At 40.4% G+C, this 14,856-nt stretch overlaps 1 protein-coding gene across 2 annotated transcripts in view; it reads right to left on the reverse strand.

Annotated features, from left to right (window-relative positions):
• LOC128656979 (gastrula zinc finger protein XlCGF26.1) overlaps window positions 1-14,856 on the reverse strand; it is a 72,282-nt gene that overhangs the window by 54,181 nt on the left and 3,245 nt on the right. Inside the window, exons 2-3 of one of the 2 annotated variants that reach the window (XM_053711189.1) lie at window positions 9,596-9,660; window positions 7,949-8,028 (exon numbers count right to left, since the gene is read on the reverse strand). Coding sequence is in view for 1 of the 2 variants with exons in the window: in XM_053711188.1 (XP_053567163.1) it covers window positions 9,596-9,647 (52 nt within the window). In the remaining variant the exon portion in view is untranslated. The remainder of the gene's footprint in view (window positions 1-7,948; window positions 8,029-9,595; window positions 9,661-14,856) is intronic. The other variant, XM_053711188.1, reaches the window with a different exon arrangement.

A 14,856-nucleotide genomic window follows, 5' to 3' on the forward strand; every position in this document is an offset into this window, starting at 1 on the left:
GAACCACAAACAGATTTGAGTAAAACCCTTGTCCGTGTTCCGACCGCGGAACTGGGTGGATCACTCCCATTAGTAAAAGGTCTTGTACACAGCGTAGAAACGCCTCTTTCTTTATCTGGTTTGCTGACAACCTTGAAAGATGAAATCTCCCTTTTGGAGGAGAAGCTTTGAAGTCCAGAAGATATCCCTGAGATATGATCTCTAACGCCCAGGGATCCTGGACATCTCTTGCCCAAGCCTGGGCGAAGAGAGAAAGTCTGCCCCCCACTAGATCCGTTTCCGGATCGGGGGCCCTCACTTCATGCTGTCTTATGGGCAGCAGCAGGTTTTCTGGCCTGCTTGCCCTTGTTCCAGGACTGGTTAGGTTTCCAGCCCTGTCTGTAGCGAGCAACAGTTCCTTCCTGTCTTGGAGCGGAAGAAGTTGATGCTGCTCCTGCCTTGAAGTTACGAAAGGCACGAAAATTAGACTGCTTAGCCCTTGGTTTGGCCCTGTCTTGAGGCAGGGCATGGCCCTTACCTCCAGTAATGTCAGCGATAATTTCTTTCAAACCGGGCCCGAATAATGTCTGCCCTTTGAAAGGGATGTTAAGCAATTTAGATTTAGAAGTCACATCGGCTGACCAGGATTTAAGCCACAGCGCCCTACGCGCTTGAATGGCGAATCCGGAGTTCTTAGCCGTGAGTTTAGTTAAGTGTACTACGGCATCAGAAATAAATGAATTAGCTAGCTTAAGGACTTTAAGCTTGTCTATAATCTCATCCAATGGAGCTGTGCTAAGGGTCTCTTCCAGAGACTCAAACCAGAATGCCGCCGCAGCCGTGACAGGCGCAATGCATGCAAGGGGTTAGAATATAAAACCTTGCTGAACAAACATTTTCTTAAGGTAACCCTCTAACTTTTTATCCATTGGGTCTGAAAAAGCACAGCTATCCTCCACCGGGATAGTGGTGCGCTTAGCCAGAGTAGAAACTGCTCCCTCCACCTTAGGGACCGTTTGCCATAAGTCCCGTGTGGTGGCGTCTATTGGAAACATTTTTCTAAATATAGGAGGGGGTGAAAAAGGCACACCGGGTCTATCCCACTCCTTGTTAACAATTTCTGTAAGCCTTTTAGGTATAGGAAAAACGTCAGTACACGCCGGTACCGCAACATTTTTATCCAGCCTACATATTTTCTCTGGAATTGCAACCGTGTTACAATCATTCAGAGCCGCTAATACCTCCCCTAGTAATACACGGAGGTTCTCAAGCTTAAATTTAAAATTTGAAATGTCTGAGTCCAGTTTACTTGGATCAGATCCGTCACCCACAGAATGAAGCTCTCCGTCCTCATGTTCTGCAAATTGTGACGCAGTATCAGACATGGCTCTATTATTATCAGCGCACTCTGTTCTTACCCCAGAGTGATCGCGTTTACCCCTAAATTCTGGCAATTTAGATAGTACTTCAGTAATAACATTAGCCATGTCTTGCAAAGTGATTTGTATGGGCCGCCCTGATGTACTTGGCGCCACAATATCACGCACCTCCTGAGCGGGAGGCGAAGGTACTGACACGTGAGGAGAGTTAGTCGGCATAACTTCACCCTCGTTGTCTGGTGAAATTTTCTTTACATGTACAGATTGGCTTTTATTTAAAGTAGCATCAATGCAATTAGTACACAAATTTCTATTGGGCTCCACATTGGCTTTTAAACATAGTGAACAAAGAGATTCATCTGTGTCAGACATGTTTAAACAGACTAGCAATGAGACTAGCAAGCTTGGAAAATACTTTTCAATAAATTTACAAGCAATATAAAAAACGCTACTGTGCCTTTAAGAAGCACAAAAAACTGTCACAGTTGAAATAACAATGAACCAAATTAGTTATAGCAACCAAATTTTCACAGTAAATGTAATAAGTTAGCAAAGGATTGCACCCACCAGCAAATGGATGATTAACCCCTTAATACCCAAAAACGGATAACAATTTAATATTAACGTTTTTATCACAGTCAAAACACACTCTCACAGAAACTATATTAAAGTACTCTATAAATGGTACATATATCCCACAAGATTTGCCAATACACAGGACAGCAGGCCCCACTTGTGCTACAGGGGTTGTGGGGAGGAAGGGACATACTTACACATGTGGTGGCATTGTGGAAAGGTTACAGAGATTTGGAATCAGACTTCAAGGTATCTAAGCCTAATTCTAGAAACTAATATCACACTTACCCCTGAACAGGCTTTGCTTCATTTTCCTCCAGATAATAAAGTGAAAAGACATCACAAGCTAATAGCCTTGATCTGCACGGTTGTGAGAGTAAGCATAGCTAGATTTTGGAAGGTGGATCCACCCTCATTTGAATATATTAAAAGTAGAATAGATTATCACTTTACAATGAGTAGCGCCTCGGCAGAGCTTCTTAATACCAGGGATAAGTTTATACAACAGTGGGAACCATATATTATGTATACTGAAAAAGAAAATAGAGCTAGAATCCTAGCAAACCAACAAGATCAGTAGGAAACAATCCGGTTAGAGTGCCTCAATGAGTGAGATAATTGAGTCTTCAGGAGCAAGATGAATGGGTAGAGATGAGGGGGGGAGGAAATAGGGATTTGATCATGATTGAGATTGAGTCAGGCTAGATGGAAAGCGGAATTAACACACCATTATATTTTGGAATATTACTGAAAGGTCGATAAACCAAAATTACTCTTGTCTTGTGTGGAAAACTCACATATTCAATCACTTGAAGGCTGTAATGTTATTGTATTTGTATTTTTTGTTTTTATGTTTCTAACTGTTATTTAAGATGCTGTATGTAATAACATTCAAAAGTCAATAAAAAAAACTTTCATATAAAACACACTCTCACAGGTCTGCTGTGAGTGATTACCTCCCTCAAAACTAGTTTTGGAGACCCCTGAGCTCTGTAGAGACGTCCTGGATCATGGAGGAAGAAATAGGAAGACTGTGACTAAATTTTTACTGCGCAATAAAGCGCTAAAAATAGGCCCCTCCCACTCATATTACAACAGTGGGGAAGCTCAGTAAACTGATTTTATTCAGAAACAAACGACAGCCATGTGGTAAAAATCATGCCCATAAAGTTTTATCACCAAGTACCTCAGAAAAAAACGATTAACATGCCAGTAAACGTTTTAAAAATGAAATTATGAAATGTTATTAATAAGCCTGCTGCTAGTCGCTTTCACTGCAGTGTAGGCTCAAATATTACTTAAATATAAACAGTATTTTCTTAGTGAAATTCCATTCCCCAGAAATACCTCAGAGTATACATACATACATATCAGCCTGATACCAGTCGCTACTACTGCATTTAAGGCTGCACTTACATTACATCGGTATTAGCAGTATTTTCTCAGTCAATTCCATTCCTTAGAAAATAATATACTGCAACATACCTCCTTGCAGGTGAGCCCTGCCTGCTATCCCCTGTTCTTAAGTTACCTCACTCCTCAGAATGGCCGAGAACAGCAAGTGGATCTTAGTTACGACCGCTAAGATCATACACAAACTCAGGTAGATTCTTCTTCTAATGCTGCCTGAGAAGAAACAACACACTCCGGTGCCGTTTAAAATAACAAACTTTTGATTGAAGAAATAAAAACTAAGTTTAACAACCACAGTCCTCTCACACGTCCTATCTATTAGTTAGGTGCAAGAGAATGACTGGGTATGACGTAGAGGGGAGGAGCTATATAGCAGCTCTGCTTGGGTGATCCTCTTGCACTTCCTGTTAGGGAGGAGATATAATCCCATAAGTAATGGATGACCCGTGGACTGACTACACTTAACAGGAGAAAGAAGAAGCTCTAAAGGAAAAGTGAACCCTGCTAAACTCGTGTATTCCCCTCAAAGAAAACAAAACATGCAAAGGTGTAGATATGGAGTTAAGCGCTAAAAGCATGGGTTAAAATATATAACTGTAAATTTATATAATACATATTGAGTATAGGATACTAATATAAGTGGTGACCACTTATATTAGTATCCTATACTCAATATTTATTATATAAATTTACAGTTATATATTTTAACTCGTGCTTTTAGCACTTAACTCCATATCTACACCTTTGCGTGATTTGGGATACGCACAATACAGATGATCATAATATTGGTGTCAGTGTGCAGTAAACCTTGGAGGCTGGATAGCTAATAACACAAAATGAAGATCGGTCAAAAAAAAAGTGCAATTCAAAAGGAGGAAAAGCCCTACATGGAACTGGCGGTGTGCCAAGCAGAGCAGAAATTACAGGCAGAAAAGCAGGATACTGGTGATAGGAAGTACCAGCTAGACTCCATCACAATACAACAGCACCAATAGGGAAGGACATAAAGAAATAGTGCAGAACACATCCAGCCCCACACTGAAGAGCTGCACCATATTGTATATAATACGTTTATGTAACCAGCGGTAACAGAATATTAGCTGCCGCAGCACCGCACATACTTCTGCCCCCAGCTACACACTGAAGAGCTGCACCATATTGTATATAATAAGTTTATGTAACCAGCGGTAACAGAATATTAGCTGCCTCAGCACCGCACATACTTCTGCCCCCAGCTACACACTGAAGAGCTGCACCATATTGTATATAATACGTTTACGTAACCAGCGGTAACAGAATATTAGCTGCCTCAGTGCTGCACATACTTCTGCCCCCAGCTACACACTGAAGAGCTGCACCATATTGTATATAATAAGTTTATGTAACCAGCGGTAACAGAATATTAGCTGCCTCAGTGCTGCACATACTTCTGCCCCCAGCTACACACTGAAGAGCTGCACCATATTGTATATAATACGTTTATGTAACCAGCGGTAACAGAATATTAGCTGCCTCAGTGCTGCACATACTTCTGCCCCCAGCTACACACTGAAGAGCTGCACCATATTGTATATAATAAGTTTATGTAACCAGCGGTAACAGAATATTAGCTGCCTCAGTGCTGCACATACTTCTGCCCCCAGCACTGAAGAGCTGCACCATATTGTATATAATAAGTTTATGTAACCAGCGGTAACAGAATATTAGCTGCCTCAGTGCTGCACACAGTGACGTTGTCTGTAAACGCACACAGCTAGGGTAAAAACAAGCAATGCTTCTTATGTTATTACATTTACCTTTTTCTCTTGGTATCCTTTGTTCAAATTTAGCTCCTTTCAAGAACAAAATACCTAGGTATGCTAATGAGTGTGCAAGTCTGGAGCACTATATGTTGAACACCGGCGCACTCCTTTGACTACCTAAGATACTCTCAGGAAAAGCACTGCTTTCAAATATAGAGCAAGCTCTAATTCCTACCTCAGTGTGCTCTAATAACAAACACTGCTGACATATATAGCACACGCTCCTGGGCCTACCTAATTATGCTTTCGTGACAAGCACTGCTGCCATATATAGAGCCAGCTCCTGCGTCTAGCTTAACACCCACTCATGACACGCACTGCTGCCATATATAGAGCCAGCTCCTGCGTCTAGCTTAGCACCCACTCATGACACGCACTGCTGCCATATATAGAGCCAGCTCCTGCGTCTAGCTTAGCACCCTCTCATGACACACACTGCTGCCATATATACAGCCAGCTCCTGCGTCTAGCTTAGCACCCTCTCATGACACGCACTGCTGCCATAAAAAGAATGCGCTCCTGACCCTTCCTCAGTATGCTCTCAAGACAATTACTTCTGTCATGAATAGAGCCAACTCTGAGACTACCTCAGTATGCTCTCATGACCAACACTAGTGTCATATATAAAGCACGCTCCTATGCCTACCTCAGTATGCTCTCATGACCAACACTAGTGTCATATATAGAGCACGCTCCTATGCCTACCTCAGTATGCTCTCATGACCAACACTAGTGTCATATATAGAGCACGCTCCTATGCCTACCTCAGTATGCTCTCATGACCAACACTAGTGTCATATATAGAGCACGCTCCTATGCCTACCTCAGTATGCTCTCATGACCAACACTAGTGTCATATATAGAGCACGCTCCTATGCCTACCTCAGTATGCTCTCATGACCAACACTAGTGTCATATATAGAGCACGCTCCAATGCCTACCTCAGTATGCTCTCATGACCAACACTAGTGTCATATATAGAGCACGCTCCTATGCCTACCTCAGTATGCTCTCATGACCAACACTAGTGTCATATATAGAGCACGCTCCTATGCCTACCTCAGTATGCTCTCATGACCAACACTAGTGTCATATATAAAGCACGCTCCTATGCCTACCTCAGTATGCTCTCATGACCAACACTAGTGTCATATATAAAGCACGCTCCTATGCCTACCTCAGTATGCTCTCATGACCAACACTAGTGTCATATATAGAGCACGCTCCTATGCCTACCTCAGTATGCTCTCATGACCAACACTAGTGTCATATATAGAGCACGCTCCTATGCCTACCTCAGTATGCTCTCATGACCAACACTAGTGTCATATATAAAGCACGCTCCTATGCCTACCTCAGTATGCTCTCATGACCAACACTAGTGTCATATATAAAGCACGCTCCTATGCCTACCTCAGTATGCTCTTATGACCAACACTAGTGTCATATATAGAGCACGCTCCTATGCCTACCTCAGTATGCTCTCATGACCAACACTAGTGTCATATATAGAGCACGCTCCTATGCCTACCTCAGTATGCTCTCATGATCAACACTAGTGTCATATATAGAGCATGCTCCAATGCCTACCTCAGTATGCTCTCATGACCAACACTAGTGTCATATATAGAGCACGCTCCTATGCCTACCTCAGTATGCTCTCATGACCAACACTAGTGTCATATATAGAGCACGCTCCAATGCCTACCTCAGTATGCTCTCATGACCAACACTAGTGTCATATATAGAGCACGCTCCTATGCCTACCTCAGTATGCTCTCATGACCAACACTAGTGTCATATATAAAGCACGCTCCTATGCCTACCTCAGCATGCTCTCATGACCAACACTAGTGTCATATATAAAGCACACTCCTATGCCTACCTCAGCATGCTCTCATGACCAACACTAGTGTCATATATAGAGCACGCTCCTATGCCTACCTCAGTATGCTCTCATGACCAACACTAGTGTCATATATAGAGCACGCTCCTATGCCTACCTCAGTATGCTCTCATGACCAACACTAGTGTCATATATAGAGCACGCTCCTATGCCTACCTCAGTATGCTCTCATGACCAACACTAGTGTCATATATAGAGCACGCTCCTATGCCTACCTCAGTATGCTCTCATGACCAACACTAGTGTCATATATAGAGCATGCTCCTGTGCCTACCTCAGAATGCTCTCATGACAAGCAATGCTGTCCTATATAGAGCACACTCCTATTCCTACCTCAGTATGCTCTCATGACAAGCAATGCTGCCCTATATAGAGCACGCTCCTATTCCTACCTCAGTATGTTCTCATTGACAAGCACTGCTGCCAAACATAGAGCACGCTCCTGAGCCTACCTCAGTATGCAGTCATGATAAGCACTCAACACAACTAGATTTTCAGGTACAGTTGTAACACTGACTGTAGCATTGGGTAATGAGATTAAAGGGACATAAACTGCTGAACACAGTTAGAACACAACAGTCACTACTCGCATGTTATTGTTTGTGCTGCTCTCTTCATATCTGTTCTCTTATTTTAACCCTTTACTGGTGCCAGTTGGTGAAGCTCTGCATATTTACACTGTGTGTTGCCATCTTGGTACATACGTATTCTTACACCCTGTGACAGAAGTGGCGCACAATTACAGATCAATGACATGGTCAGATTTTTAACATCTATACTGTGCACTTGTGGTTAGCGTGCATGACTGACCTGGGGCTTCATTGTGCTTTATTATTCACATGGCTTTTAATATATGTTATGTAGCTTTTAAACTCTGTATTATTTGTGCTAACCTGGAGCGCATGACACAGCTGTGAAAAGCTTCAAGATGGCGGTTCCCAGAATTAAAATGCAAAGCTTCACCAATCAGCACCTGTATAGATTTAAAATAAGAGAACAGCTCTGAAGAGATCTGCAGAAAAGGTCAAACAATAACATAGTAAGTAGTAACCATTGTGTTGTAGTTGTGCCCAGTGGTGCAATATCCCTTTAATTCTAAAGAGTCACGGTTATTTATTGGCTCATATGAGATGAATCTGTAGTGATCTAGGCCTATGACACTGTAAAGCCGCACTGGGACCATAACAGTAGGAAACTTCAATAGAACCCAAGTAAAACTACTGATTTAGTGATCCCTGTATCTGACCAATTATACCTCATACACATTAAAGAAACTATTTAGCTCTGTGTCTATAAACCTAATTAAACCAGCAAATAATCAGTTAATAAAAAGGGACATATGAACGTCATGAGTATGCTAGCGCTATACAACCCCAGCTCAATAAAAACATTATGTAATGCAAAGTGGGTTTAAAAAAACTATATATCTATCAGCACAAAAACATGCTTTTAAAGAGGTCAGTGGCAACATGTGCAAGCGTTGATTGGGAGGTATGGTATACTATGTGCATTGTGCAAGGAGCTTACCTACTAACCAGTGCCCATGTATGCACAGACATTAACACTGGGCGTGAGTACTTGGTTCTAATCTTGTTGTTAAACAACAAGGCAACGGCAGGTTTATATGCACTGATTAGTAAAAGCTTTTGTACATCCTGAGTAGGGCTGCACGATAATCGCGGATGCGATTTTAAACCGTGATTAATCGCCGTGGTTTTAAAACCTCGAGAGTATGCGATTTTTAGCCCCGCCCCATTTGACGTCACCTATGATGTACAAGAGGGCTGCCGTCATGCGGTGCCCACCTTGCGACATTGAGCCGACTTACCGGAGAGCGCTGTGGCTGATGCGGGTTACAGGGAGGGGGGTGTGCTGTGGCTGATGCGGGTTACAGGGAGGGGGCCGACTTACCGGGGAGCGCTGTGGCTGATGCGGGTTACAGGGAGGGGGGCCGACTTACCGGGGAGCGCTGTGGCTGATGCAGGTTACAGGGAGGGGGGACGACTTCCCGGGGAGCGCTGTGGTTGATGCGGGTTACAGGGAGGGAAGTGTGCTGTGGCTGATGCGGGTTACAGGGAGGGAGGCTGACTTACCGGGGAGCGCTGTGGCTGATGCAGGTTACAGGGGGGGGTGCGCTGGGACTTATGTGGGTTGGGGGCTGATGGTGGTTACAGGCAGTGCTTATGATGTTAAAGGGGGTGCTTATTGAGGGGGTTACAGTGGGAGCTGATGGGGCTTATGTAGGTTACAGAGGGGGGCTTATGGGGGTTACAGGGGGTGCGGGTAACAGTGGGAGCTGATGGGGCTTATGTAGTTTACAGAGGAAGGCTTATGGGGGTTACAGAGGGTGCTGCCGTTAAAATCGTGATTAAATCTATTGCGATTTATTTATTTTTCCATATCACCCAGCCCTAATCCTGAGCATTCAACCGACAGATATGTCCCTTTAAAGTAATCACTGAGGTTTCTGGTTCCTTACCATAAATATTACCCCATCCTGATAACAAAACCAGGTGACATGCATGTGACGTCCTGCTTACCTCCGCGTGCATCCGTAAGGTCTGAGGTTTGGTTCTCGGTCTTGTCAGACATTGTCACAAAGGGACTAAAGTGAATAAAACTGATTATTGCAACAGGAAACAGTGATTGCCACAAAAATAAATCATCAAATATATAAATTATATGTCACTAATTACAGATCTTTTACCCTTTCATGTCTGAGACATTTTAAACCACTGTGCTGAAACTGATTCTAATAATTTACACATTGTTGTATTTAAAGTGATGATAAACTTGACGTGTTTTAAAATCAGGTCCGGAATCTAAGCAATATTTTAGATGGACTTAACTGATCACTTAAAACTTTGTTAAATAAATATACATAACACACACCACATGGTTATTAAAGTAAAATAAATAAATCTAAAACAATGTGGCTAAATAGAAATGTGTTTTTTTAAATTACATAAATGGCAAAAAATCTAAGAAGGAAAATATAGGTACATTAAAATGAATGTAAACTTAACCTTACTGGCTCACGGCATTGGATAGCCTTTTAAAAATTAGGCAGAGTTTAATTCATCAAATTTTTTATATTTATTTATTTTCTCTAAGTTTTACAGCTCCAACGATAAGAGTCACTCCTCTGCCGCCATATTGTGTAATTGATTGACAGATGATGACAGATCACGGTCCATGATGTTTGTGCAAAGCGGCTGAACGCCCCGGTGGGGGGGGGTTTGGGGAACAAGGATTAGTCGTTTAAAAATACATCATTTGTCAATCAATTACACAATATGGCGAGCGGAGGAGTGGAACTTATAATTGGAGCTTTAAAAAAGGTAAAAATTAGAGAAAATAAATATAAAAAAAATAATTCATGAATTAAACTCTGACTAATTTTTAAAAGTCTATCCAATGCCGTGAGCCAGTAGGGTTAAGTTTACATTCACTTTAAAATGTGTGAAGGGTAGCATGATTAACAGTGAAAGGGAGAAGGCTGAGGTACTAAACCAGTTCTTTTCTTCAGTATACACAAGAGAGGAATGAATGGGAGATACTTTGAAACAAACTGGAACATACAAGTCCATACCATTAACTGGGTTATGTCTAGAGGATATCAGGAAAAAACTGTATAATATTATGGTAAATAAAAAGCCAAGACAAACTTCTAGTCTTAATTTTTCAAGACTCATTATCCTCAGGCAAAGTACCCCAGGGCCGGCGTAAAGCTCATGCTGTGCCACTTTTTTAAAAAGGAAGCAGGGCTGATCCAAGAAGCTATAGACTAGTTAGTCTGAGATCAATAGTTGGGATTATATTGATGAGTATATTCGTGTAAAAAAGATTGAGTCCAAATCAGCATGGTTTTATGAGAAATAACTCATATAATCTAATATAAATTAGATTATATGACATATGAGTAAGTAAAAATATAAATAAAGGGGAATCAGTTTATGTGATATACTTAGATTTTGCAAAGGCGTTTTGATACAGTGCCACATGAGAGATCAATGCACAAACTTAAGGGACTGGGAATAGCTATAAAAATGTTAGCTCATGGATAAACTGGATACCACAGAGAACAACGAGTAGTAAAAGGATCATACTCAGATTGGACAAAAGGTAAACAGTGGAGTCCCCAGGGATCAGTACTGGGCCCTGTTCTTTTTAAAGGGACACTGAACCCAATTTTTTTCTTTTGTGATTCAGATAGAGCATGCAATTTTAAGCAACTTTCTAATTTACTCATATTATCAAATTGTCTTCATTCTCTTGGTATCTTAATTTGAAATGCAAGAATGTAAGTTTAGATGCCGGCCCATTTTTGGTGAACAACCTGGGTTGTTCTTGCTGATTGGTGGATAAATTCATCCACCAATAAAAAAGTGCTGTCCAGAGATTGAACAAAAAAAAAAGCTTAGATGTCTTCTTTTTGAAATAAATATAGCAAGAGAACAAAGAAAAATTGATAATAGGAGTAAATTAGAAAGTTGCTTAAAATTGCATGCTCTATCTGAATCACGGAAGAAAAAATTTGGGTTCAGTGTCCCTTTAATATTTGTATTAATGACTTGGAGAAAGGATTAAATAGCAACATCTATATTTTTGCAGATGATACAAAGTTGTGTAAGGTCATTAGGTCAGTGCAGGATGAAATTGCTTTACAAGAGGATGTACAAAAACTAGAAGAATGGTCAGGTAAATAGAAAATGAGATTTATAGGGACAGTCTAGAAAGGGGAATGGAGAATTTAAGATATGAGGAGAGGTTAGCCAAACTGGGTCTGTTTTCTCTAGAAAAAAAGGAGCTTGAGAGGTGACACGATTACCCTATATAAATATATACTAGCTCTGTTTATTCCAAGAAAATTGCTTGTGACAAGAGGTCACAATTTAAGGCTGGAGGAAAGGAGATTTAATTTCCAGCAACATAAACGTTTTTTCACTGTAAGAGCAATCAAATTGTGGAACTAATTACCTAAGGAGGTAGTAAATACCTTAGATACATTTAAAAATGGTTTAGATATATTTCTGGCTAGAAACAGTATTCAGGTCACCTTTTTAATGGGATTAATTTAAGATCAACTGGAGCTTTTATTGTAAGTATATTAGGATTTGTATGGGTAAAACTTCTGTCTTTTTTCAAACCTCATCTATACATCATACTATGTTACTTCTAATAAAGATGCGCTGTAATTTTTTAATCTAGACGTGCCATTCTAATACCGCATGCTCTGGCCACCCACTTCAAAACTCATATTTGTTGTGAGCTAAAAATTGACTGTTCTCTAATCTGCGCTTTAGCTACAAACAAAAGGGCCATACGACCAGAATGCTGATTGGAGAGCAGTTCAAACCATTAGCTCACAAAAAATATGAGATTTGAAGTGGGTGGCTGGAGCGCTTAGAATGGCATAGCTAGATTAAAAAGTATGCTACAGTGCATCTTCATTAGAAGATCAATTAAAGTTCATCTAAAATACTGCTTAGACTCCAGACCTGATTTTAAGAAAATGTCAAGTTTACCATCACTTAATTAATTCCAGTGTTTTTTTTCTGTAAAATATCCACATAGATTGTATACTCTTTTTTCCCAACAGGCCGAGCATTTTTGCAAAAAAGCCCTGCTTCAATTTTTTTTTATAATGTACATGATATACAACGGTATGAGTCATCATTTCCTAAATCTCAAGGGCGGTGAATCTTTTTACATAGCATGTGTCCAAATTGGTGACAAATCTTCTTTAAAAAAAAAAAAAAAAAAAAAAAAAAAAAAGTATTTTCTGTGCCTATATATTTATAATATACTGCAGTGGGTGGCAGTGTGTGAAAAAAAGAAAAAAAATGCCCCCCCCCCCCCGGCACAACTGCCATCTTCTGTAGCACATCAGGTTTTTATCAGTTCACCCTAAAATGTTCTCCCCTTTAAATTGTTCCCAATGATCCATTTTACCTGCTGGTGTTTATTAAATTGTTTACAAGTAGCTCCTTTACCTCGATTTTGGCATTTGAAATAGATTATTTAGCCTGTGGTATCCATACCTATAGTAAAAGTTTGTATACTGGAGTATAGGCTATTGCAGTGATTTGCAACCTTTTTTTTGCCGTGGCACACTTTTTTACATTAAAAAATCCTGTGGCACTCCACCATCCCAAAATTTTACAAAATCACACATGGTAGCCTAATACAGGATATATATATATATATATATATATATATATATATATATATATATATATATATATATATATATATATATATATATATATATATATATATATATATATATATATATATATACACACACACATATACATACACACTGTACTGTGCTGTCATGCCATGCCTCCTACAAACTATACATGACATATTGACATTCATTCACAAACAATCATAATGATTGTATGTGAATGAATGTCAATGTCATGGTTGTAAATGATGCCTGATGTGCCTGTCACATACCTCCCAATATTTCAAAATTTGAAAGAGGGACAACCCCACACTGTTGTCAGTCTGCCGCGGCACACCTGAGGATCTATCACGGCACACTGGTTGAAAAACACTGGGCTATTGAATAGCCTTAGTAAACACAGCCAGCCGAAGAAATTACACTCCAGTGGGGTGCAGCATAGTTAAGTAATAAAATGTTAATTTTCCATTGTGCTGTCTAAGTATTGAGCTTTGGTTTTCCAGACAAATATAAGATAAGGAAGCAAGTGTGTGTACACAAAGTGATAAAATAATGAGATATGATATTACCTGAAGCTCAACCCATTGTTATAGGCTGTGGTTTAAAAGCACAAAACCAGCTACTTCATATACACAAAAACTTGAAAATTCAATTCCCCATACATTTTATACTTTGCAGCTGGTATAACAAGTCATTGAAAATACATTAATATAAAAACAATTTTACAGTGTGCTGTTTATTTAAGTTTTGCAGTACATTATTTAATTATGAATCAAAAGGCACTACAGAACTAAAACTAGAGGCTGGTATACTGCAGGGAGTGGGGTGACATTGGTGCCCTTGTGTATAAAACAATTTATTCAAGCTTAGTAATGTGATTAAATGACATATTTTCCATAACAATTGTCACCAACGTCTTCTACATCCCCTGTATCGGTTTCATTCACAAGACTCATCCACAGCACCTTATATACAGACACTTAACAAAATAGAAAGATTCTCACATGAATCACCCCTCCTATAGCACCTTATGTAGAGATATACAGTGATATAGAGATGTCCTATATGTCTATATGTATACCATTTAAAGCTATACAGAGATTTCCTCTGGCACAGACACAGCACCCTGCCCAGTACCATATTTATGGGTATATAATATTATAGCGCAATTCCCTCTGCCTCACACACAGCCCCCTCCCCAGTACCTTATTTAGACATATATTATTATACAGCAGTTTCCCTTCCTTACACACATACTTCCTCTCCCCAGTACCTTATAAAGAGATATAATATTATAGAGAGGTTGCCTCTGCCTTCCACACAACTATCCTTCCCTAGTACCCTAGTTACAGATTTATAATATTAGAGAGAGGTTTCCCCTCCACACACACATTTAGCCTCTCCACAGTACCATATATACCACAGCTCCATCCCTCTGGCTCCTTCCTACACAGCTCCATCCCTCTGGCTCCTTCCTACACAGCTCCATCCCTCTGGCTCCTTCCTACACAGCTCCATCCCTCTGGCTCCCTCCTACACAGCTCCATCCCTCTGGCTCCTTCCTACACAGCTCCATCCCTCTGGCTCCCTCCTACACAGCTCCATCCC

This window comes from Bombina bombina, chromosome 4 (genome assembly GCF_027579735.1).
Source record: "Bombina bombina isolate aBomBom1 chromosome 4, aBomBom1.pri, whole genome shotgun sequence".
Taxonomy (NCBI): Eukaryota; Metazoa; Chordata; class Amphibia; order Anura; family Bombinatoridae; genus Bombina; species Bombina bombina.